Raw genomic sequence first — 25,793 nt, 5'->3', positions numbered from 1 at the left:
TGGACCCAAACACTGTCGTGATGGTCACTCATTTAAAATGATTCAGCAGTCACTGAGCACTCAGAATGGTTATGAATCCGGTTCGGGTTCCCGTGGTCTCCTGCGTGTCCCTTAGGCGTATCTCCTAATCCCCTCGCCCTGCCCTGTGCTGCTTCTGTGGCAGCCGCAGTTTCCCACCAACGCATCCATTCCGGTGACAATGTCTGTGTGCCTGCTGTTTCCAAGGCTCGCTACTGGGCCTTATGGGATACGGAGAACTAGAAAACATAATCACCTGGCCCGCGCCTTCAAGGAGCATGTGGGGGAAGCAAGAAATACTGCGCAGGATAGCTGGCTGTTCAAAGCAAGAGCAGATGCTGAGCGACTGGCTCCGAGCACGCACGGCCCCTCAGCCAGCCGGGAAGTAAGGAAGGACCCTCAAAAGGAGGTGGACCGCCAGGGGCACCAAAGGGAAGGAGGAGCAGGGAGGGGACCCTCGGTGTGAAGACGGAGGTGACGGGTGGCTGAAGGCAGGAAAGCCCAAGGGCCCGGGGGAGCGCGCAGGGGTGTAGGTGGGTGGGGGGCAGTGGGTCTCAGCTTTGGGCTCAGGACCCCTTCACACTCCTAAAAATTATGTGGGATCCAAAAGAGCTTTTGTTTATGTGGGCTTAGCTACCAATATCGATCATATTCCAAATTAAAGCAGAAAAATAAAGTGTATATTATTCATTTAAAAATAATAAACCTATGTGCTCGCTTTGGCAGCACGTATGCTAAAATTATAAAAATAATAAGCCAGTTACATGTTAACAGAAATATTTTACGAAAAGAGCCGTATTTTAGGAAACAAAAACAAATTCGGTGAGAGAGTGGCATTGTCTTATGTTTGTGCAGATCTCTCTACTGTCTGGATTCTCCTGTCTCCTGCATTCACTCTGTTGCCATACGTTTGGGTTGAGGTGTACGAAGACACGTGTTTGGGGAAAGGAGGAGTATTTTAATAGCCTTTTCAGATGGTTATGGACATTGTCTCGATATTACACCAGAACTGAAACTGGCAGCTTCTTGAAGGAATCTGCAGTGTGGAGCGTGGGACGACCTGATGAGCTGTCCATACATTTTCTTCCATTAAAATCCAGCAGGCTGACTTTCAGTCCGAGTGGTTTGCTTGCCCTTGAATGATATTGTAACACCATTCTTTGATCCCTTCGAAAGTACACGGGTTCACTGAGTTGTGCGAGTCTTCTGAGACATTTTGCAAACGTTGGACACTTCTCAGTGTGTGTGTCGATAAATATCATTCATTTGTGTCACCGCCGAGCTCCTCGTCACCCCAGCGAAGCTGGGAGGCTCACAGCAGCAGGTCGTTTTCCAGGCTTCCCGGGAGACCGGAAGATCGTGCAGAGCTCCTTCGCTGTGCAGCCCCAAGATGACCCCCCAGACTTGTGTCTCGTCTCTGTCACATCATGGTAAAGATGACCCGGGGAAAAGACATGTAAATATGGATAAAGCTTTGAGTGCGGTCCCCGGCCCAGACAAGCACTAAGTAAAGTGAGTGTTGTTACTGTTGGCGCTGTTTCTGTACTGCTGTCCTCGTGAAGATCGCCAGGCGTCCTACGTGGTGTGCGTTGACCGCGGCCCAGGGTGAGGAGTGGAGCACCACGCAGGTGACTCCGTGTGTTGGCAGCCGCTCATCTGACAAGCCTCAGACTGATGGCACTGGGTCTGTGTTTGCCGGCGAGCCAGGGGACACCCATGTGCCCTTCCCGTCCTCACCTTCCCCATACCTGCGTCCGCAGGTGTCCCTGCGGGGTGGCTCTCATTCCGTTGCCCAGCACAGTGCCAGCACGTGATGACTGGCGCTCAGATGATATTTGTTGAATGAACAAATGCGTTTAGAGGGTTTACTTTGAACAGTACTCTCGATGTGGTTTAAAGAGTAAATCGTACAGGAATTTTATCTTTAGAAGCGTATGAGCTGAGCGGTGACTAGCTGCTAGTTGTTTTTCTGTTTGGGGAATATTCGGCCTCTCTTCATCCCTACCTTAGCTCTTATCTTGAATCTCTGTTAATTCAAAATAAAAATAGTAGAAGGCTTAAAAGTGTTTCACACTAATTTTGGGTTAAGCATCTTTGCAATCAATATCCTTTGCTTTCTGCTTTTCAGATGTTCCTCCTGCTGATCAAGAGAAGCTTTTTATCCAGAAGTTACGTCAGTGTTGTGTCCTCTTTGACTTTGTTTCCGATCCACTAAGTGACCTAAAGTGGAAGGAAGTGAAACGAGCTGCTCTAAGTGAGATGGTAGAATATATCACCCATAACCGGAATGTGATCACAGAGCCTATTTACCCAGAAGTAGTCCATATGGTAAGTGATTGCGGTTTGACCAGTGTGTCCCAGCCCTGAGTTGCAAACAGGGCTCTGATATTCTTAGCATAAGCCGAGCCTGACACAACACTTCCCTCAAAAAGTCCTCCTGTTGCAGATTTGTACTTGAAGAATGAAAATCTTTGTAATGTGTCCAGTGTGATAACGGTAACAGTGAGAGAAATCGGTACCTTCAGGGTCCAGTCACAGTGTCCTGTGTGCGTTAACTCACTTATCTCCCACGGGTAGCCTGTGGGCCAGATGTATTAGAATTCTCATTTGTATTTATTTTCTTATCCTCTTTAATGTAATAGTGCCAATTATATTATAATTTAAAAGTAAACATGTTGTCCATACACGTGCAGGAAAATTCTAATGCTGGGGCAGAGCTAAAATAGTGATGGGACCAAGCTGGTGTCGGGACAGGCTGCCCTGATTGGCCTGCGGCCTCCACGGTCAATGCCAGTGTCGGGACAGGCTGCCCTGATTGGCCGGCTGCCTCTACTGTCAATGCCAGTGTCGGGACAGGCCACCCTGATTGGCCGGCTGCCTCTACTGTCAATGCCAGTGTCGGGACAGGCCGCCCTGATTGGCCGGCTGCCTCTACTGTCAATGCCAGTGTCGGGACAGGCCGCCCTGATTGGCCGGCTGCCTCTGCTGTCAATGCCAGTGTCGGGACAGGCCGCCCTGATTGGCCGGCTGCCTCTGCTGTCAATGCCAGTGTCGGGACAGGCCGCCCTGATTGGCCGGCTGCCTCTGCTGTCAATGCCAGTGTCGGGACAGGCCGCCCTGATTGGCCGGCTGCCTCTGCTGTCAATGCCAGTGTCGGGACAGGCCGCCCTGATTGGCCGGCTGCCTCTACTGTCAATGCCAGTGTCGGGACAGGCCGCCTTGATTGGCTGGCTGCCTCTACTGTCAATGCCAGTGTCGGGACAGGCCGCCCTGATTGGCTGGCTGCCTCTGCTGTCAATGCCAGTGTCGGGACAGGCCGCCCTGACTGGCCGGCGGCCTCTGTCATCCTGCGGTTAGATTGGTTTTGGTTGCATGCAGCCCCCGATCTCAGTCATCTGCAGTCTCCTGCTTTGCAGCCTGTTTCCATACTCTCTGCAGGATCCCATTTCGAACTCATACCATTTGACCCTGAACTTGCTTTCTGTTGAGTTTTTTTGGAACTGTTCGTGTTTCATCCACCTTTGAAATTTGTACTCCCTGATTATAAGGGAGTCCTTGTTGCTTAATATAAAATTTTATATCCTGATTTTCATTGTTCTTAAGTTACTGATTTTTCCCCCAAAGCTATATATTTCAGAATTGATTAATATCATGACCTAAAATATGTTTATTTCTCATGTTCATATTTTGCTTTGGGAAAAGGATCTGAAAGTAACGTTCCTTTTTGTAGTTTTCACAATCTGTTGTGTCAGAGGTTGAGATCAACTTGATTATTTTAACTTGTTAACTCAAAGTTGAGAATTTACCAGTGTGTGGCCAGCCCGAGGCTTCAAGGGCCGCGTGGGCCCCCTCCCAGACTCCGCATGATGAGTGTCCTGACGCTTTTCCCATTCGGACTAAGAAAAACGGGAGTCTTTTTTTCGCTCTTTAATTTTAACTCCCATTTACTTTGGAAGGCCTCCCAAATGCCAGGATCTCAAATAACAATCTAATATTTCTCCTAATACCTTCATAATTTTGCTCACAATACATTTTATAATTCTCCGGGAATTTTGTGGTTTGTTGTTTTTTTTTTTTTTATGGTGCAGAGGAGGGGATGTAACTTTATTTTCTTGTAAAGTGATTGAAAAATTAGTTGTCTCTATATCATGTATTCCCTGTTCTCTGTTAATTTTTTTTCAGGATTTTATTTACTTATTTGAGAGAGAGCATGAGGAAGTGGGTCAGAGGGAGAGAGGGGAGAGGGAGAAGCAGGCCCCACTGAGCAGGGAGCCTAACTCGGGGCTCGATCCCAGGACCCTGAGAGCATGACCTGAGCCAAAGGCAGCCACTTAACTGACTGAGCCACCCAGGAGCCCCTTCCCCACTCATTTTTTTTTTAAGATTTTATTTATTTATTTGACACAGAGAGAGGGGGAGTGCAAGCAGGGAGAGCAGCACAGAGGGAGAGGGAGAAGCAGACTCCCCACCAAGCAAGGAGCCTGATGTGAGTCTCAATCCCAGGACCCTGGGATCATGACCTGAGCCAAAAGCGGACACTTAACCGTCTGAGCCACCCAGGCGCCCCTCCCCACTCAGTTTAAATGCTTCTTTATTGCATATTAAATTTATTTTATCTTTAAATTAAATCCATTTATTAATATATGTTAAATTTATAAGCACATCAATTTGTTATATATTAAATCACATGGTTAGGGGCGCCTGGGTGGCATAGCGGTTGGGCGTCTGCCTTCGGCTCAGGGCGTGATCCCGGCGTTATGGGATTGAGCCCCACATCAGGCTCCTCCGCTATGAGCCTGCTTCTTCCTCTCCTGCTCCCCCTGTTTGTGTTCCCTCTCTCGCTGGCTGTCTCTATCTCTGTCAAATAAATAAATAAAATCTTTAAAAAAAAAATAAATAAATAAATAAATAAATCACATGGTTGGAAGGTTTTTCCAGTTTTAAGGAGGGAAGAGGGAAGAATTTGCAGTGTGTGAGGCTACGGTCGGCCTGGTTTGGGTCAGATGCCAGCCCTGAACCGGGGCCCCACCCTCCTGCTCAGATCACGGTCCCTTGCCTTTGCATAGCAGGTGCACATTACCAGAACTACTCAGGATGCTTAAAGCCCTGGGACTTTTTTTTAGATTAAGTAATCGTTAACTTTTCTCCCTATTACCATCGTGTCCTAACCAGGTTCTCTTCCTGCTGTCTTTACTTCATCCCCACCCCCAAAATCCAAGTTCTTTGGAGTGTTGGACAGTGGGCCCTCTAAAACACTTACCCATACTGAGCATCCACTGTGGGCCAGGAGCTTTTTCAGGGGAGGAAATAGAGTAGTGAACAGTACTTCTGCCCTCCAAAGCTTTCCTTTTCACAGGGACAGGCATAAAGAGGAAACACTGTGGTGGGGAGGATAGTTGCCCCCGTCAGAGGTAGAGAGTGGGTGCAGAACTCGAGCGGCCCACAGACGTTCTCCCAAGCAGGGCCTGGACCCAGTGTGGCAGGTGGAAGAGATGGGGACCCCTTCGCGGTTCCATGCGATGCCCCATGCTTTGCTGACCCCCGAGGCAGCACTTAGCCAGCTCCCGTGAGCGTTGCCTGTCGTGTGTGTGTATGTGCGTGTGTGCACGTGTGTGTGTTTGTCAGGGTGTTTTTAAAGACACTCATTTCCACTTACCTTGAAGAATCCAAAGCTCTAGAGATCTTATACTCCTTATGCTACTTCTTTTAAATATGTTGCCTGTTGGACTGGATTGCTGTATGGGTTTTTTTTTTTAACAAATGTCTTGAGAGATAATTCATATACAATGCAATTCACCCATTTAAAATATACAATTCCATGGTTTTTAGTATATTCACAGTATTGTGAGCCATCATCACATCTCATTTTTTTATAACACTTTCATCCCCCTAAAAAAAAGTCCCATACTCATTAACAGTCACTGCCATTGCTCCCTAACCTGTGACCCCCAGCCTCTGGCAACTGCTTACTGCCTTCCTGGCTCTACAGATGTGCCTCACCTGGACATACCATGTAACTGGAATTCCAGGATATGTGGTCTTCTTTCACTTAGCATGATGCTTCCGAGGTTCATCCATATCGTAGCCCGTGTCCCTAGTTCTTTTTATTGCTAAATAATATTTCCTTATGTGGATACGTACCACGTTTTTATTTATCCATTCATCTGTTGATGGGCATCTGGGTCATTTCTGCTACATGGCAGTTATGAGTAACATTGCCGTGAGCATTCGTGTCCAAGCTGCCGTGGACGCGTATGTGTTCATTTCTCTTGAGTATTACCTTGGAGTGGGGCTGCTGGGCCCCATGTTAACCGGGTGTGTGTAACACCTTGAAGAACGGCCAGACGGTTTTCCGTAGGGGCTGCACCCTTATGCGTCCCCACCAGCAGGGCGTGAGGGTCCCAGTTTGTCCACAGTGTCAACACTTGCCGTTGTCTGTCTTCTGGATGACAGCCCCCGCAGCGGGTGAAGCGGGATCTCGCTGTGCCTTTGGTTGGCATTTCCCGGGGACCCACGATGGAGGGCATCTTGCTCACGTGTGCTGTATGTTTTCATGCATCATAGACCTTGGTCCTAGAGTGTAAGAGAACGTTACAGATCATCCAGCCCATCTACTTTCAAATTAGAAAGAAATCGTGAGAGATGAGGGTGAAAAGGAGCAGTAGCCACGGAGGTGCTGCGGGCACGGAGGGTCGCAGGCCTCACTCACACAGACTCCATTGTCTCTTCATTTCAGTCGTATTTTAAATATAATCAGCCATCTGTTTGTTTGTTTTTCCAATTGAATTCTCTAGTTAATCTGTTTTTCAGGCATTGGCATTTTTCTTAGAGTCAACATGCTGATAGCAAAACCAGTGTTTGCGCAGACACCATGTTGACGTGACGTCACTCACAGCCAGACCGGTTATTCAAACGAACATTAGCGAGCATCTTCTCAAAAAAATAACATGAGAATGCCACTTAAAGGGAAATAGCTGACAGTGTTTGTTGTCAGTGACAAAGTTTGAGTTTGGGGGCGAAAATTTGAATTTTGGAAAGTTCATGTCCGTCAGCCTCCTTGGGCCATGGGCTCTCCTGCTGAGGTCAGTGGTGATAGGACCCAACGGGCAAAATGAGTCCCCACCAGGAGATCTGCATAATCCAGGGAACCAGTGTTTTCCAAATTCCCAATAAATGATGTTCCATCATCATTCGTGGGCCCAAGACCCATTCAAAGTGCAAGACACACCATTGGCTCTTGATAAGGAAAACCACCATTTGTCAAGTCTGGGTATAGTATCACAGAAGTCCGCGGTTATCCGAAAAGGCTGTTGACTCCTCCTCCCTTTTCCAACTACTAACTGTAAGAGACATTTTCTTCCTGTATTTCAACCAAACCAACATTCAGAATATAGAAGCAGACATGAGAATCCAGCTGTTTTCTATTAAGCCAGATAGTAAAGAGATTAGCAGAAATGGAAAAAAAAAATGCCACTCTTCTCCCTAAATTTTTTTTCATTTTGGGAAATGCAGTTGGCCTGTGAACGACTTAGGTTTGAACCGGGAAGGTCTAGCTATACGTGGATTTTTTTTTTTTAATATATAAATACAGTATTATAAATGTATTTTCTTCTCCTTAAGATTTTCTTAGCATTTTCTTTTCTCTAGATTACCTTATTGTAAAAACACAGCGTATACTACATGTAGCACACAAAATATGTGTTAATGTTTATGGTATCAGGAAGTAGGCTTAATTAGTGGCTAAGTTTTGGGGGAGTCGGAAATTATGTGCAGTGGCTTGACACCTCTAACCCACGCATTGTTCAGGAGAGTCACCTGTATTCTATGTGATGTGAGATTTTATGAAATAACTAACATTAATTGTTACGAAAAATGATTTTTTCATAAATATGTATTTATATTGAGACACTGGGCTTGTTATTTTTTAATAGATTTCATGTTTTTTAAAATTTTTCTGGTTTAATTTCTAATACAGTCGACATCAGCAGAAATGACTCATAAAAGCTCTTTGGGGTCCTCAGTAATTTTTAGGAGTTTAAAGGGGTCCCAAGACCGAAGAGTTTGAGAACCACTCTTCCAGGAGGGCACTGCTCCGAGGCCGCAGCACCACCTGGGTGCCTCCCTGTACCCGCGTGTTTCCCAGGTCCTTCTTCAGCATACCAGAAGTTTCAGAATAACCTCTGAATAGCCTTCCTGCACTGCCCACTGAACCCCAGTGACAACACTAACCTCCCCTAGGCTGTAAATCCCAGGAGAGAAAGACCGGTTTTGCTCTCCCATTCCTTCCTCTGAGTTAGGCTGGTGCTTTCCGTAAGCTCAGTAGGTGTTCATTCCGTGTGGAGCTTTCTGTGTAGACGAAAACATTAACACCAGTCCTAGTAGTAATGCCACCTGCAGATCAGAGAAGGAATTGGTTAGATCGGAGGCAGGATGAGCTGGGAGGCTCCCGGCACTTCACGTCAATGGACCGCTCCAGAATGGCCTACATCCGCGGTTCTGGGTGACGACCGTGAATGAGACACAGTGTCTTCCCTGACACCGTCGCCCTTACTCACCCGGGAGCCTCCATGTATCCCAGAGGGGTATACATGCAGCCGCTTTTTGATGCTGTGGTTATGCGGATTTTTCCATTTTACCATATTTTTGTAATTTTTACAACTTTTGATAATGATCATGTACCACATTGGCATCATTAAAAATCAATCAGTGTGCTTTCTGGGGCGCCTGGGTAGCGCAGTCGTTAAAGCGTCTGCCTTCGGCTCAGGGCGTGATCCCGGCGTACCGGGATCGAGTCCCATATCAGGCTCCTCCACTGGGAGCCTGCTTCTTCCTCTCCCACTCCCCCTGCTGTGTTCCCTCTCTCGCTGGCTGTCTCTATCTCTGTCAAATAAATAAATAAAATCTTTTAAAAAAAAATCAATATGTTTTCTTCACACACCACCACCACCACCACCACCACCAAGCCCTAGCTGTACAGTGAAGGTAATGCTGTTCTTACCAGGGTGCATGCTGGGTTTCCAGGGAGGACGGGTCCGTCCCATCATTTTCATGTGTACTGCTTGTAAATGACCAGAGAGTGCCTTACGGGTTTGTTCTTTTATGCTTAGGGTTCAAGGCAACATTTTCTATTAGGGCAAAGCAGTGTTTCTTGGGTCCTTGGGAGAGGTGTCCTGCCCACAGCCGCAGGGTAATTGTCTGGTGCTCGCTTCAGGGTTGACGTTGGACGCTCTCCTTTGTCTGTTTTTACATCTGATATTTACAGTGTGTTCTGGAAAGCACTGCTTGCTGTAAGGGTGAAGATATTTTGGAAATGGGAGAGGAAAGCATGTTGTGAATAAAGGAGATAGTATATTAACCAGTTAAAGCTTCAGTGTACAGATGTCTCTCAAGTGAGGGTTTAATTCATGCATTCCCCTTTTGTGCTCCGTTGTTTGAGTTTAGCCAAAGTCACAGACACATGGGTTAGAGATGTACACCGGCAGAGAGCTAGAGGAAGATGAAACATATGGTGCTTTTTGAAACCCAGAGAATGATTTTTCTACTTTAAATATCAGTAAGCCATTTCTTGGAGATTTGTTCCAATTATTTTGGGAGAACTTCCCTTTGTTTTGTTTAATGTTTTTAAATTATAAAAGAAACGCATGTTTGTTTTCAATAAGTGAAATAAATATAAAAACATAGGAAGTAAAAGTTAATTTTTCTCCTTCCTCCACCCCTCCCCAATTCTGCCTACACCATCCCCGCTTCCAGCCAAACGATTTGTGTGTATTATTTTTTCAAAAGGCTTCTAAGAACTTTGGGGGGGGGGTGAATATGTTCATTATCTTGTGTGATGGTTTCTCAGATGTATGCATATCATACACATATCAGATTGTACTCTTTAAACCCCTACACTCTAAACACAGTAATGGTATGTCAGTTACACCCCAGTAAAGCTGGGGGTTTTAACGCTCTGAAGTGGAAGGGTCTGTCTTTTGATCTAGGGGCACAGTGAAGAAATTACTGAGACACTGAGGGCGTTGTAAACCAAGGTCTGGGAACTTACGGCCAAGAAGTACCCTTTCATAGCATGTTTTAAAATTAATTCTTAATTTACATAGAGCAGAGTTCACTCTTTTTAGTGAACAGTTCTCTGAGATTTGATAAGTACATATAATCATGTAATCACCACCACAAGCAAAACAGAGAACAGTTTCATTACCCTCCTCCCCTGTTGTCCCCAGCCCCCACTGATCTGTCCGCAGCTCTACCATGTTGTCTTTTCCTGAGACTCACGTAGATGGGCTCACATGGTTTGTAGCCTTTTGAGTCCAGCTTCCTTCGTTCTGCGTGGTGGGTTTGAGATCACCCCAGCGGTCTGTCCCTGTTAACCACCCAGTAGCACCTCACGACATGGACGTACCTCAGTTTACCCATTCCCCACTGGAGAGGTATTTGGGTGGGTTCCCATCTTGGGCAGCAAAACTACTATAAATCTTCATGTGCAAGTTTTGGACATAGGTTTTCATTTAACTCGGGGAAACATGCAGGACTCCTGGGTCACGTCATGTTTAACTTTCTAAACTGCTTTCCGAAGCCACTGTGCCATATGTGCACCCCCACCAGCAGGTAGGATGTACCCTTGTTGGCATTTGGGGTCCTCAGCCCTTTTATCTCTGTTTGGCTTTTTTTCTTTTAAAGATCTTATTTTTGGGGCGCCTGAGTGGTGCATTCTGTTGGGCGTCCAGCTCTTGGTTTTCGGCTCAGGTCCTGAGAGCAAGCCTGGCTTTGGACTCTGCTCAGTGTGGAGTCTGCTTAAGACTCTCCCTCTGCCCCTCCCCCCTTCTCTCTCTCTCTCTCTCTCTCTCTCTCTCAAATAGTCTTTCCAAAAAAAAAAGATTTTATTTTTCACTAATACCCAGCGTGGGGCTCGAACCCACAACCCTGGGATCAGGAGTGTCACGCTCCACTGCCCGAGCCAGCCAGGTGCCCCCTCATTGTGACTTTGATTTGCATTTCCCTAATGACTAATGATGCGAGCACTGTTTCCTCTGCTTGTCATTTGTAGGTCTTCCTTGGTGACGTGTCCATTCAAATCATTTGCACATGCTTTAATTGGGTTTGTTGTTTTCTTATTTTTGAGCTTGAGACTTCTTTACGTGTTCTAGATAAAAACCTTTGCCAGTTATGTGATTTGCAGGTGTTTTCTCTCAGTCTACGGCTTGTCTTCTTATTTTGATAGTGTCTTTTACAGAGTTTTAGTTCAGGTGAAGTCTAACATGATTTCTTTTTGTGGACTATGCTGTTTTTGGTGTCGTATCTGAGAAGTTTTTGCCTAACCCGAGCTCACACAGATTTTTCTCCTAAAAGTTTTATGGTTTTATAGTTTCTACATTTCACATTTAGGTCTGTGATTCATTTTGGCTGAGGTTCATTTTTTGGCATATGGATATCCAAGTATTCCATTTGTTGAAAAGACTAATCATTCTTTGAAGTGCTTGTGCACCTTTGTCAAAAGCTATTTGACCGTATCTGTGAGTCTATTTCTGGACTCCGTTCTGTCGCATTGATTAGGGATCTGCTCGCCAATACCATATGGTCTTCATTGCTGTCACTTCATAGTAAATTCTGAGGTCAGGTAGTGTGAGTACTTCGATCTTGTTTTTCTTTCTCAAAGTTGTTTGACTATCTAGTTACTATACCTTTCCATATAAATTTTATAATCGGTTTGTTGTTATCTGCAAAATATCCTTCAGGGGTTTGATTGGACTTGCATTACTATGTAGATTTGGGGAGAGCTGATACCTTAACAGTGTTGAACCTTTTAGTCCATGAACATAGTATGTCTCCATTTTGGCATTATTTGTTTTGTGGCTTTCAGCATATGGATCCTCCGTGTATTTTTTCAGACTCATAAATTTATTTCATCTTTTGGTGCTGTTGTAATTAGGGCTGTTCATTTTCTGTTTTTTGATTGTTTATTGTCTCTTTTTTCTTGTGGTTTTGTCAAGTTTTACATCATGTTATTCAGTGTGTAAATATTAGTATTTATTAGTTGACTCCTTTATCATTATGGAGTGACCCTCCTTATCCCTGGTAATCTTATTTGCTCCAAAAATTACTTTTTCTGAGGTTCATATAGACACTTCCACTCTCTCTTGACTAGTGTGAACCTGGTATGTCTTTTTCCTTACTTTTGACCTATTTGTATCCTTACATTTAGAGGGGCCTTGTTGCAGACAACATGGAGTGTTACTTTTCTGCTCAGACGGTCTCTGATTGTTGATTGATGAGGGTGTGCAAACCACTTACTTTCAATGTGAGTATTGGTGTTCTGGGTTTAAGTTGGCTGTCCTGCTGTGTGTGCATTCCCCAGGACGACACCTGGACTCTACTGTGAAAACAGGCTTGAACTAACGTTACAAATGAGGAAAGACCCAGATTTTCTTTTAAGATTGCCACTAGGATTTTTTTTTTTTAAGATTTTATTTATTTATTTGACAGAGAGACAGCCAGCGAGAGAGGGAACAGAAGCAGGGGGAGTGGGAGAGGAAGAAGCAGGCTCCCAGCGGAGGAGCCTGATGTGGGACTCGATCCCAGAACGCCGGGATCACGCCCTGAGCCGAAGGCAGACGCCTAACCGCTGTGCCACCCAGGCGCCCCGCCACTAGGATTTTTATTACTCCCCTAAATTTTATAGTATGTTCTCTGAGTTCATCAAAAATCCAGTTAGAATTATGTTTAAGATTGCATTCAGTGTGCAGATTTCTTTGTGGCGAAGTGACCTTTGTAATAGGATGTCACCTCACACCGGGGCCTGAAGTTTTTTCTGTTCACTCAGATATTCTAACTTGCCCTTTATTAGGGTTTCTATGCTCTCTCCACTGGGGCCTTGTGACTGGGCAGCGAGTTCCCAGGCTCTCGGTCACTTCTGGAACTGAGTTCCTAGGCGCCTCTCATTAATTCTGTTCCCTAATCACGTTCTCGTTAGCGGAGAGGGTGTTGCTGTTAGTTTTGTATTTGTGTTTTTGGATTTTGTATCCTAGCCCAGCTGCGATGGTCGTTCTGTTGCCTCTGTTGGTTTTCCAGGTATGCTGTAACATTTACAAACAAATGCAGTTTTCTGTTTAAAAAAATAATAATGTCGACGGGCACCCTCCCCACCTCCGCCCCGCCCCGACATGTATTTCATGACTCTCAGAACCTAGTGTTTCTGTTTGTGGGAGGAACTGAGAAGGAACTGAGATTTGGCCTTTGGCAGACTCGCCTCTGTAAAGCCCATTCTTGTGAATAAAACAATATACACAGTGGTGGAGTAGCCTCTCTGGTTGAGAAGGAAGAACCGAATAATCCACCTTCCTTGACCCGTTGTGCCTGAAGTTAGAGCGTCAGTGTTCTTCTTCGGAGCGTCTCTTCGTACCGTAGACCTCTGCGTGTCCTGCCGTACTGCGGTGACGTCACGGCACGGGCGCTGTGTTACTTCACCCGCTGGCCGAGAATATCGCAGATGCAGAAAGCCCTCGTGATGTTGCTGAATCGCAGGAATTTCCCACAAGGCTGCTTCTCAAGCCAGTGAGGTTTGCATCTAATTCAGTAAATTTAGCACCCTGGAGAAGAGCATCTGCAGGGCTGATTTTAAGTACTGAAAGTAGGAGTGTCGAGAAAGCTGTGAAAGCAGGTGCTTCCTAATATTACAGAGTCCGTCCACGCCCCACCCGGCCGCCGTGCACATCACATCCGTGCACACCCGCGTGCACAGGATCCGCACGTGTGCGCCCCGTCCCACTTCACATGGGCCCAGTGCAGAGAGAAGATTCACCCTCTTTCTACATGTGAGAAAACCAAGGCGTGGGCCGGTTTTTCAGGGCACAGTTCCTGCTTCTGGGTAGAAGAGGGCTGGGAGCCCATCCCCACCGGGCCCTGCTGCCCTCTGCTGTGTGGCCTGATCCTGGCCGGGTCCACACCTCTGGGTGCACTCTCACTCAGTGTGAGCCGAGAGGTTAAAATGAACCCATCTGGTCCACATCCGACCTACAGGACAAACAAGATTCCCTTCCTTTCTGTGGCTGAGGATGACGAAGACCAGCCTTCCTGCTCCTACTGAACTCTGCACATCTGGCAGCTCGGCCCTCCCTCCTCACACACGGATGTCGGCACCACCGCGCTCAGCCGGCTTGACCCCGAAGCTTTTGTGCTCAGAATTATTGAAACCCAAGAATAATTTGAGGTGGCAAACTGTTTGCCTTCTGCTCTTTTTTCCAAATGTTAGTTTTATGCATTTGGCCTTCTCTGGAGCCAAGCATTGAACTAACGCAGCACGATATGCTAGGAAAGGCGGGTAGAAGTTAGTGTCAGATTTTTTTTGTCTTGTGAAGGAAATAACTTCGTATCAATTAGAGTTGGCCAATAGGAAAACTTCCTGGATCTGGGGTGGTCGTCCTTCAAAGATACTGAAAAGAGGACTTTTGCCGTAAAAGCAAGGTGGTCTACCACCCCTGCAGACTCCTGACTCCGCGTCTGGGTTTGGGCCATAGGTGACCAAACACCCCGCACTGGGCCTCAACTTGGAACTGGAGTCATTAGCTTCACGTGAACACTGGTAGACTCTAACCAGTTTCCTAAGAATTAACTGAGCAGGTGTGCCTGCAGAGTTCTACCAGGGAAACAGTTAAAGAGAGAAACAGAGCCCGAGAGATGGATTTCCAGGAACTCCCTCGGGCGGGAGCTGAGGCCACCCCCACAGGGGGATTTTTTTCTTCCTCAGGAAAAGCCACAGTTCTGCTCTTCGACTTCTCAGCTGAGTGGCCGAGGCCCACCCACGTCCTCAGGGGTCATCTCCTGTGCTTAAAGTCAGCTGATCGCCGATGTGACCGCAGCTACAAATACCTCCACGAGTGATGCTCACAGTAACGTCTGATAACAGAGTGCTCTCGGATGAGCCACGATCTGTCCACTCTTGCTTTCCTGCTCCTGGTTAGTCTCTCTGGGGACAGCTGTCCCACCTGGTGTCACATTTCAGTCCCCACGGGCAGCCTGGCCAGTGAGGGACCCGCGGGGGGGCCTGCTGGACCCAAGCAGCACAGGAGGGCAGCCACCGCCCGCGTGCTTGCCCCTTCCTGTATGGGACTCAGATGTCACGGGCTGCTCGCACGAGTCTCCAAGAGAGGCAGGCCCAGTGTGTGTCCACAGACGCCTCCACCACGTAGGGACGCCAGGTGGGCTCCGCCCTCCCACGCTGGGCCTGCGGCTCTCCTCCGCCTCACTCTCTCCAAGACACCTGCAGTCTCTGGGTGACCGTCTTGCAGCCCCCAGCCGTTTTGCTTTGAGGGAGAGGATGGAAAACCCAGCTCATGAATGCCACACGGCCGTATGGGCCTCAGACTCCATCTGACCCCGCTCTCCGCACTTTCCTAGCCTGGAAAGGAAGGGGTGAAGGCTCGGGTGACAGGACCGGTCTTCTGAGGGGGAGGGGGGGAGGTACTGCCCAAGTGCGGCCTTTCCTTGGTGTGGGAGCTCTGTCCGATTGTTCTCTTCTGTGGGCTTGGGGATCAGGGTGCTAGGAGAGTCCCTCGCCACCCCGTCCCCTGGGGGCCGGTGACAGGACGTGCCCTGTGTACCTGGCAGCACCTGTCACAGCCTCTGTCCCTTAGTCACCTGTTACTTGAGAGGCCTCCTCCAGAACCCTGTTCACAGGTTCCAAACCTTTTTTACTTTCTACTTAGTTTTAGGAGTATTTTATTTTTAACCAAAGGATTTTTTTTACTTGTTTCTGGACTTCCAACCATATTTTTGTTCCTTCCGTTCCTGTACTATCTCAGCCCCGTTGCTATGATTCCTTGCATTCGCTCCTCTCGGGCGACACAGACAACAAATGTTTGAGGTTCAGGGCTTTATAGCTGACGGCTTGAAGTGTGGGCGTGTTCCTTCACGGAGCACGATGTTAGGGCTCGGAGTTCAGTGTCAGTAACAGTAAAGACGAGAAGAAACACAATGGATGACCTTGAGTCTGAGCTCTATCTCTGCGAAACGGGACAGCTGGGCCTCAGGTTTGCCCCGGGCTGTCCACAGATACCCCCCCGCTCGTTTTCTTGGAGCCGAGTCTTACCTTGTGTGGCAGTGTTTGGATTGTGTGCTGTGGGGGGTGGAGGGACAGAGGCCTTGCTGTGGTCATCTGTCAGTGCCCGTCACCGGAGCCCAGTCCTATAACGCACGTGTGGTGGGTTCAGAGCTTCTGGAAGGTAACTAATCACATTTAAACTTCCTACAAAGGAAGAGCAAGTTATAAATTGATGATAAGGAAAAACAACATTTATATCACAAATTTATCAGCATTGTGCTTTACACCATATGGGCATTAAAGTGTACCAGTATTCCAGAAAATTCTGGATTTTATTGTAGAAACAGCTGTAAAACACGGACTTTTATGAAGTTGGAAATAAGCAGAGCGATGATAGTAACAAACGTGGTGGGAGTCCGTAGTGAAGAACAATATAAAGAAAAATGGGTAGCAAATTGTAGGAGGGGGTCGTTGACACTCCAGGGAAATCTCTTCCTAAGTCATTTCTTCGTATCGAGACAGAGACCATGACCGTCCAGCCCCAGGGCACACAGCTGGCTGCCGTTGGATGGTCTGTCGGTGCCGATCGCAGGGACCTCCAGGGCAGGAGGCCAGTTCTTTAGTCTTTGCCGTTTCCTGCGTCATCTCATCCTTTCCTTCCCAGCACTGCCCCCGCCTCCTTGCTTGGCACTTACCGCGCACGGTGGAGACCGTGGGCTCCCCGCCGCCACCAGCACTGGTTGGTACTGGTTGTCCATGAGTCTGGCAGCTCAGAGTCGAGCAGCCGTCTGTCCACGGGCCAGGTTTCCCACTGCAGTTTTGACCCAAGGTCTCATCAGGGATCCACACTGCTTCTGAAATCTTAAGAATAAGGACGAGCCAGATAACCACTGGAAGCAGCTATCATTAGAATTAAGATGTTTTCTGTAAATATTTTTTTAATGTTCTCTGTAAATGTTTTTTTTCATGTTTTCTGTAAATACCTTGACTGTCCTGGTTATAACTTGAGAATATGTGGATTTTAGTTTGCAGTTAACATGTTTCGAACGTTACCACCTTCCTCCAATCCTACGGGAGCAGAATTTGACCCCGAGGAAGACGAGCCCACGTTAGAAGCAGCCTGGCCTCATCTACAGGTACTGAACGCTGAGAGCGCCCGAGAGACAGGGGCAAGTGAAGTGTGTGTGTTCGCAGGGTTTGTCTCTAAAGCAAGTGTACTGGCCCTTAGGGCTTCACTCCAGCTCATTGCAGATGGACCTCTGACCTTGCAAACCTGTGCATACAAGAAAGCTATTTTGTATGCAGAAGTGAGAACATTGAGTGGTTTTTTTTTTGTCTGTTTGGACCCTTGACACAACTACAAAGATACAGAGTTGTCGGTATGTTTGTAATGGAAGTGACCTCTTCATTGAGAGCCATCAGGTCGAGGCCTTTTGCAGATAGAAGCTCCCCCAGTTCTCAGCACTTAGATTTAACGCACCCCAAAGCTCACCTGCTGACTCACACCTTTTTCTGACACATTTGTAAGGCAAAAAGTTGATCGTAGATCAGGCTGGATGCCTGAGAAGACGCTGAGTTCAGCGTGAGCAGTGTGGGCAAGCCACGCTCCGCATCAGGGCCTGGGTCGTCCGAAGGAGGGGAGATGGAGAGTGAGATGGGGAACAGATCACAAAGGGGGGCTGTCTCGGGGGCAGGACATTCCCCGAGGCATGTGGGATTGCTGTGTAACCATGACAGCATGCAGCCCCCTCATGAAGGGGAGGAGCGTCCCAGCCCTGGTGACTGCGCCCATGAGCCTCTCACCAAGCCGTCCCCGCTTCCTGTCCACCCGGCTCTGCCAGGACACGTGCTCGCGGGGGGCTGCAGGTCCCACCCCACTGCAGCCGCTCTGCCCCACGGTTTCCCTGCAGCACCAGCTCAGCGCCAGTGATGCCCGCCACGGGTAGCGTTTTGTTTAAATGCGACTTAAGGGTATAGTCTATGGTTCTGAGCTAAATAAAACAATTACCATCATCAATTATAATTAAATGAAGCCATGGTATTTGGCATTAATTCTATAGATACGTGGCTTTTTCTTTTAAGGCTTAATATTTTCAGACAGAGATTCAACTCTTGGTGTATCTTTAATCTCCATCTAATAAAATACCATGTGATTTGACTCACTGTTGTTTTTTTTCCTCCTAGCTTGTTTATGAATTTTTCTTAAGATTTTTAGAGTCTCCAGATTTCCAACCTAATATAGCGAAGAAATATATTGATCAGAAGTTTGTATTGCAGGTAAGGTACACGTTAGCTGAAGCTACAAAAGCCGTCATCTACAGAGCGGGAATACTGACTCACTAAGTGTCTTTTTCTTCTTGAAGCTTTTAGAGCTCTTCGACAGTGAAGATCCTCGAGAGAGAGATTTTCTTAAAACTACCCTTCACAGAATCTATGGAAAATTCTTAGGCTTAAGAGCTTACATCAGAAAGCAGATAAATAATATATTTTATAGGTAAGTCGGTATGTGGGTGACCTATCCCTGCGTGATGATGTTTGTGTTCACACTCTGTGCCCCCCACCCCCATCGTTCCCTTTGGCATGTGACTGGGGAGTGGGAGCAGCCTGCCCGTGGCGTGCTGGGCCACAGCGGCCCCCTTCTTCCTCCCCCACCCCTCCCTGTCTGCCCGCTCCCCTCCCTCACCCACCCCCAGCATCTCACCACATGGTCTTCCTCTGTTTGCATTTTATCCTGGGTGTGAGTCCACCCAGAACCTGTCCAAAGCCAACTCTCACTCCTTGCACCTGCAAATTACTTCATCCTCGCCAGTGCGTCTCAGCAGGCAGGAGTGAGGAATAAAGCAGGGGTCCTTAGCAGCCCTCACCAAGCTGGGGAACTATACTGGAGAGGCAGAGGAGGGCCTGCCGGAAGTGGCGGGTGCAGGCGGGCACAGCCATCCCTAGGCCTGCGGGACCATGGAGACTGGTCGGTCTGGGGAGCTGGGTGCAGAAGTTGCCCTGTCTGGGTTTACATGGAGGAGGGCGCAGCCCCATGGCTCATGAAAGAATGTTCCGTGACATTCCAAGTGCAGTATTCACCTTAACCCCGCCCCCCCACTCCCTTCCTCCCCATCCTGGGCACCGCCTCTCATTGACTCTGAACAGGTCTGCACCCACCCGCCACCATCCCCAGGGTTCTGCTGCCGCCTGAGTCACATGGGTGACTGACTGGCCACGCTTGGATGGATAAGCCTAAGTCCTGGGCGTGCCCGGCCTTCCTCGTTCATGTTTCTTTTTTTTTTTTTTTTTTCTTTTAAGATTTTATTTATTTATTTGACAGAGAGAGACAGCCAGCGAGAGAGGGAACACAAGCAGGGGGAGTGGGAGAGGAAGAAGTAGGCTCTTAGCGGAGGAGCCTGATATGGGGCTCGATCCTACAACGCTGGGATCACGCCCTGAGCCGAAGGCAGACGCTTAAAGACTGTGCCACCCAGGCGCCCCTCCTCGTTCGTGTTTCTGCTCACCTCCAGGCTCCTTCCACACTAGCGCCTCCTGGAACATTCTTTCCACCTGCCCTTCTCCACAACCTCCCAGGCTTCCAGACGCATCCCCTCACCAGAAAGCCCCCCTGGCTTGGCAGACAGGTCTCCCTGCGGGCAGGCATGGTGCCAGCGTCTTTATCACACCCGTCCAGCGACAGCTTCGCACCTGGCCTGTGGCGGCACTGAATGAATGTGGATGCATGAAAGAGTTAATGTGTCTTATCCGTCCCTGCAAAACTTACTATGAGCAGTTTATTCTAAGAATTTCGGCTTCCTGGGTCAGCTTGCCTTGAAGGCCCCCCGACTCCAGACTGGCTGAAGGTAGTGACAGATCCTAGTGGTGACAGCATGTGTGCAGGTCCCCCTGTGAGATAGGAAAGCAGGTGGATTTCACACCATCCAGCCGTAGTGATGGAGTGAGGGTGACACGCAGGCCATCGCCAAGAGACCACAGAGGCCAGGCGGGTCCCTTCTTACGCACCATGACCCAGCAGGGGAGAAGAGGGCAGAGACAGATGGAGATCCCACCACAGAGACCAACAGCCTCTGGGGCTTCTGCAGCCCGTCCCTCTGACTGTGATCAGAGAAGGACGTCATGTTTCCTAGATGCCGTGTTCCTAGTTCCTTCTTGGCCACATGCTTCCTTCGAAACAGGATCATCACGTGGCTGAGGTACTTCTCTGTCAAAACATTCTATACATTATTTAAACAGCAAAGAACAGGTACAATTTAAATTCTGATCTTTTAGGCCTAAAATTAAAGCTCTACCTAAAATGAGGGGGTTTTTTTTCGTTAAAATGTAGGTTTTGTTCAGGCAGAAGAATCACAGATCATGAGGAACTCAAGATAATAACTAAAATATTCACATTACCTGCAAGTTCTTGCACACGATCTGGTTTGTTCTCACCGGCTCAGTGCCGGAGTACGGCGCTTTTGTGTTGCAGCGGTCTTTCTGTAACTGTCGTTCTTGATTGACGCGATCAGAAGCAAGCATGTTGTGTGGATTCTGTAGTTGGTTTGGTCTCCACCTTCCACACCACTGATCTCCTGCGGAAAGGAAGTAAGGAGAAAGCCCGTGAGAGAGGTACCCGGCTCATCAGCGTTCGTGGCACGACCCCGTCTTGTAAGAAAAGATCTCTGCAACCTGTTTGGTTCATCTCATTGAAAATGTTAACGCGATGTCCCTGTTCATGTAGCTTCTCCTTCTACTGAGCGTGTTCGAGGTGTGAGTGACACAAAGTCTGCACCGCTGACGGCCTGGCCACGGTGCGCTGGAACCCAAAGGCGGGCAGGGCGGCCCAGGGCTCCGGTTCTGTCCACGTCACACACACCCCGCAGCTGAGCGGCTGGAATCAACAACAGTTGATTGCTTCTCGCAGATCTGTGACCGGAACTGGACTTGCCGTGGTCTGCAGGGGCTGGCTCAGGGCAGGACCTCAGCCGGCTTCCGGGAGGGAAGAAGCAGGAGCCACCCGTCCTCGGTGAGGCTCGGCCCGTAACTGGAGCACACTCCCTTCTACCTTCTGTGCTGATAAAAGCAACTGGCAGGACGACAGATCCACCTCTTCATGTGAGGCTCAAGGCACGTCCTGCAGGGAGGAGAGGTCCTGGTGGTGTCCGTTTTGGAGACTGTCTCCAATAAGCAGGTTCTGGCTCAGTGTTTAGCGTCCTGATTCCTTTTTTGCTGGAGGAGTGAGAAACACTAGCTTACTCCACATGCGTCTTTATGGCTTTCTTCCCGTCCCGCACCTTCCTCTCTTGCCTCTCTCGGGAAAAGCAAGAAGGAGAACTATACCTATTTTCTCTTTCTGTATCTACTTCAGATCAGGACAAAATAATTAGAAACAAAGAACTTATCATGCCAATTCAAAGGGGGCACAGGCACCCCAATGTTTATAGCAGCATTATCTACAATAGCCAACTATGAGAAGAGCCCAGATGTCCATCGACAGATGAATGGATAAAGAAGATGTGGGTACATACAATGGAATATTACTCAGCCATCAAAAAGAATGAAATCTTACTGTTTGCAATGACGTGGATGGAACTAGAGGGTATTATGCTGAGCGAAATAAGTCAGAGAAAGACCAATACCATATGATTTCACTCATGTGGAATTTAAGGAACAGAACAGGTGAACAGAGGGGAAGGGAAAATAAAATAAGATGAAATCAGAGAGGGAGACAAACCATAAGAGCCTCTCAATCACAAGAAACAAACTGAGGGTTGCAGGAGGGGTGTGGGGCGGAGGGATGGAGTAACTGGGTGATGGGCATCAAGGAGGGCATGTGAAGTAATGAGCTCTGGCTGTTCTGTGCAACTGATGAATCACTGGATTCTGCCCCTGAAACCAATGCTACTAACTTGAATTGAAATTAAAAAAAAAAAAAAAAAAAAACACTAGCCCTGATGAAAAAAAGAAATGAAGAATTTATCCAGAAGAATATAGTGATGCTGATTTAGGAGAACAAAATGGCTTACAGCTGAAGGCCATCCTTGCTCAAATGTGACAGCCGGAGCGTTTAGACCCCGCCGAGTCCCCAGATCTGCTGGCGCCTGCTGCAGCCCTCCTGCCTTCCCCGCTTTCCGGGTCGTCGAGGAGGGAGTGGTGACTCAGGTGGCATGCTGACTTCATACAAAGCTCTAACTTTTGCGCCTTGAAACTGAGAAAACAAGCAATGCACGAGGGAGCCCTCAGGTTGAATTTTGTAAATTCTGAGTGCAGACGCACCATGGAGGATGGGACTCCTGGGTGCTGGCTCGCAGTCTCCGGGCAGGTGGGGTGGCAGAGAGTGGCGGGGAGTCGAGGGCTGTGTCCCCGGCAGTATGACCGTACTGCCCATTTTTCACCACTCAGATACCCCGTGCCGTCTGGGTAACTCCCTACCTCCCCTTCATCTGTGGCCACACTCATATCTGTGGCACTGTGGTTCTCTGCTCAGTGGCTGCAGCCGACCTGTGTGTGAGATGCTGGGGGTCCCCTGCGTGTCTGCCTTGCCCACCTCCCGCCCACGGCCCGCTCCCTGCTCCATTTCACAGACCTTCGCTCTAGCCCTGCCTAGATGTAGCGATCTTAAGGCCCACCCTTGGGGAATATCTCACGTCCTGTGGGTATTTGACCTGTTCTTTACCTTGAGGTCCTGTGTCCATTTGTTACAAACAAGGACAACGAAATTTCAGAGCCGATTTTTTTTAATCATTACAAACTCTTACTTTTGGCTTAGAGCTGTCTCTAAACTGTTCGTTGTTGACAGAGGGGCAGAAACCTTTTTCAGACCCCACTCGCATCAGGCAGGTGCCCGTGCCGTGGTTGAGGCGGACTCCAGGCGAGTGAGGTTTGGGCAGGAGTGGGCTCCTGGCTTCTGAGGAAATCCGCAGGGGGTGGGGCGGTGTTGCCCTGCTTGGTGTCCCTGTTCTCTCTCATCGCCCCCAGCCTGTCAACACAGGTGTTCCGAGCGTGGTACCAATGCCAGGCCCCGCCCCAGCACTGGAGACGCAGAGACAAAACGTCCTCGCCCTGTCCTCAGGCCGACCTCGGGTGTGGCCGGATGCTGCAGGGGCCCCGGGGAGCCCACCAGTCGGCACAGCACAAGAGGCTTCTCGGAGGACATAAATCGGCTGCTCGTATTGGGGTTCCGGGAGGTGGTGCTTGAATCTACATGGGGGCCATGCAGGGCGTCTGTGAGGAAGCAGGCAAGACGGCCCGCGTGGGCAGGAAAGGACTTCTGCCCTGGCACAGAGCCGGCCAACTGTCGGAGGCTTTAGCACTGAGTAAGGCGTCAGGTTAGGTTGGCGTGGAGCAAAAGTGAGGCCTGAGGGATGGGTCGCGGGAACCACATGTGATAAGGCAGGTGGCAAATCGCTCGTTGTCACCTCTGGGCGGTTGGAGTACGGACGCTCACAGCGTAGACCGTACAGCCTTCCTCTGTGTTTGAAAACGTCCAGAATGTTGGGGGGACATTTGAGCAGGCCCCGCGCTCTGCCCCCCGGGTCTTTGCACGCTGCCCCAACACATTGTTTCCTTATTCAGAGGATTTTAGTCCTTCCAGCCGTTACTTCAGTGTCAGTTCTAAATAGCGTGTTGCTTCTTCTAGGTTTATTTATGAAACAGAGCATCACAACGGCATAGCAGAATTACTGGAAATCCTGGGGAGGTGAGTCGTCTCGGTTCCTGGCAGCAAGTGGAATTGATTCCAGAATGATCCAGTTCACGGACTCCAGCAGCCCTCCCCAGAGTGAGGCAATTGAAACCATTTCCAAAGGAACTAAGATCCCTCTTGATGGAAGGGGTTGGTGAGGTCTGGGGTCAGTCACACGCCACCGATGAGAAACCCTCCTGCGTGCCTGGCGCCGCACACAGACGCGTTTCATGCACCTCGTCGAGGACTGTTACCTTAAGAAGGTTTATGCGTGACACCTAGAAGAAGGGATCATTTACTGTACACTGGGCTATTGAGTAAATGCCAGTATTTCAGATTGCTTCGATTTTATAAATTTTTCATATGTGTCCTTAAAAGTAATTAACATTTCAAAAATTTTGCCATCTTAAGGCAAGTGAAGTTCTTGCTTGCTATCATTTTTTTATATCAATGTCCTGTAGATTTCATATCAGGCCTCCAACGCACTGTTTCCCAGAGTTCCTCGGGGTCCCCAGCCAAAGAAGGTTGGAAGTGCTGTCCCCCAGCACCTTCCTTGGGATTCAGCTGCATTAGCAGCTAAAGGTTCCGAGGGACCCTGCAGGGAGGGAAGCTCTGTCCATCCCCAAAGCTTTGGGAACACAAGAAGCCTCTCTCTGGGAACGCTGCTGGCATCTGGTCCATCTGTGCTCCAGTAGTGCTGAGAAACCGTCTTGCCATTTTAGATATAATCTGAAAAACCGTTCGTCCTCGCAGAGAGGTCTGCTTTGACCTGTTTCAGCACAGTCGGCCAGTTTCTCTCGCTCAGTCGAGTGTGGTGAGCAGTCGAGGGGCCCTTACTAGTTGTGTGACCTTCCTTAACTAGTCTTGGCCGCTGTTTTCTTAGTAAGGTGGGGGGACATCCACTCAGCTCCTCCGTGTTGCGAGGAGGGCGTGCCACGTGAAGCGGCACACGGAGGACTCAGTGCTCCCCACTGCTGGGATTGGTAATTATATCCTTCCGGAAGAGGTGTTGGACCTGGAGGGTCTCCCCGACACAAATGAGCAGGTCATCCCTCCCTAATGCCCACTTCAGACAGTTCCTGCCTGTGGCGCACACGTGCTCAAGACCCCTGGATGGTGCGGAACAGTCCGGAAATCACTGTAACTGCTGCGTAGCTCTAACGTGTCTGTGGTTCCCTAATAATAAAACCAGACAGTGACTAAGGAAGCCCCCTCACCCAACTGGAAACCAGTGGGTAAACTACTTGACGTTAGAGACAAAGCTTCAGTTTGGGGGCAGGAGTAAGACCCCCTTTCTTTGTAGAAGGGAGCAGCTTCCTGGCTGATTCTCAGCCAACTCCCATTCTGCACACTCGGACTCTGTCCCACCAGCATTAGAATACCAAACCCAAATTTCTCCAGGGAAGTACGAATTCCTAAGAATGGGTGAAGGCCAAGGGAAGGTGCCAGGGGTGGGCGGGCCCGGAGCGGGGGTCCCACCTGAGCTGCCCGGCCTCGGCGGCCTGTCTAAAGAAGGAGGCTTTGCCCCCAGGGATTCGTGCTGTTCTGGGTAATGCCCTGCAAACCCAGAATTTTAGAATTATACGTAACAAAGATAAAAATGGTTATGCTTCTTAGAAAGTATTCAGTTTTTAATTTCTGCCAGTATCCACTTTTGTGCAATATACATTTTGCTTATCAGTTTTTTACAACCAAAATGAAAAAAGGAAAACGGCAAGATTTTTTTTGATCTGGAAATTGTAAATATTCAAACTTTGAATTAATTCTGTTTTCACAGTATAATTAATGGATTTGCCTTACCACTAAAAGAAGAGCACAAGATTTTCTTACTGAAGGTGTTGCTACCTTTGCACAAAGTGAAATCTCTGAGCGTCTACCATCCACAGGTAAGGGAGGTCCAGCAGCAATGCGTAGGTCGGGACACTCGGTAAGCACAGGGTCCCCGCGTGAGCATTGCTGAGGCTGAGACACACAATCCCAGCCTCTTACCTGGGAGTGTGCTCTTTGTTATGTCGCATTGCCAGTGTCGGTTCTGGTGATGATTGAGTGGATACGGGGTCCAGAGATTCCCTTTTAAGA

At 48.5% G+C, this 25,793-nt stretch overlaps 1 protein-coding gene across 18 annotated transcripts in view; it reads left to right on the top strand.

Annotated features, from left to right (window-relative positions):
• The window catches only part of PPP2R5C (protein phosphatase 2 regulatory subunit B'gamma), a 120,632-nt gene that overhangs the window by 71,107 nt on the left and 23,732 nt on the right, over positions 1–25,793 (top strand). For all 18 annotated transcript variants that reach the window (XR_007190279.2, XM_057318659.1, XM_057318652.1 and 15 more), the window contains 6 exons: positions 2,147–2,346; positions 17,080–17,190; positions 18,239–18,331; positions 18,418–18,548; positions 23,670–23,729; positions 25,492–25,600. Coding sequence is in view for 17 of the 18 variants with exons in the window: in XM_057318659.1 (XP_057174642.1) it covers positions 2,147–2,346; positions 17,080–17,190; positions 18,239–18,331; positions 18,418–18,548; positions 23,670–23,729; positions 25,492–25,600 (704 nt within the window). In the remaining variant the exon portion in view is untranslated. The remainder of the gene's footprint in view (positions 1–2,146; positions 2,347–17,079; positions 17,191–18,238; positions 18,332–18,417; positions 18,549–23,669; positions 23,730–25,491; positions 25,601–25,793) is intronic.

This window comes from Ursus arctos, unplaced genomic scaffold (assembly GCF_023065955.2).
Source record: "Ursus arctos isolate Adak ecotype North America unplaced genomic scaffold, UrsArc2.0 scaffold_25, whole genome shotgun sequence".
In the NCBI taxonomy this organism is placed as follows: domain Eukaryota; kingdom Metazoa; phylum Chordata; class Mammalia; order Carnivora; family Ursidae; genus Ursus; species Ursus arctos.
This window is presented reverse-complemented; position numbering and strand designations above follow the sequence as displayed.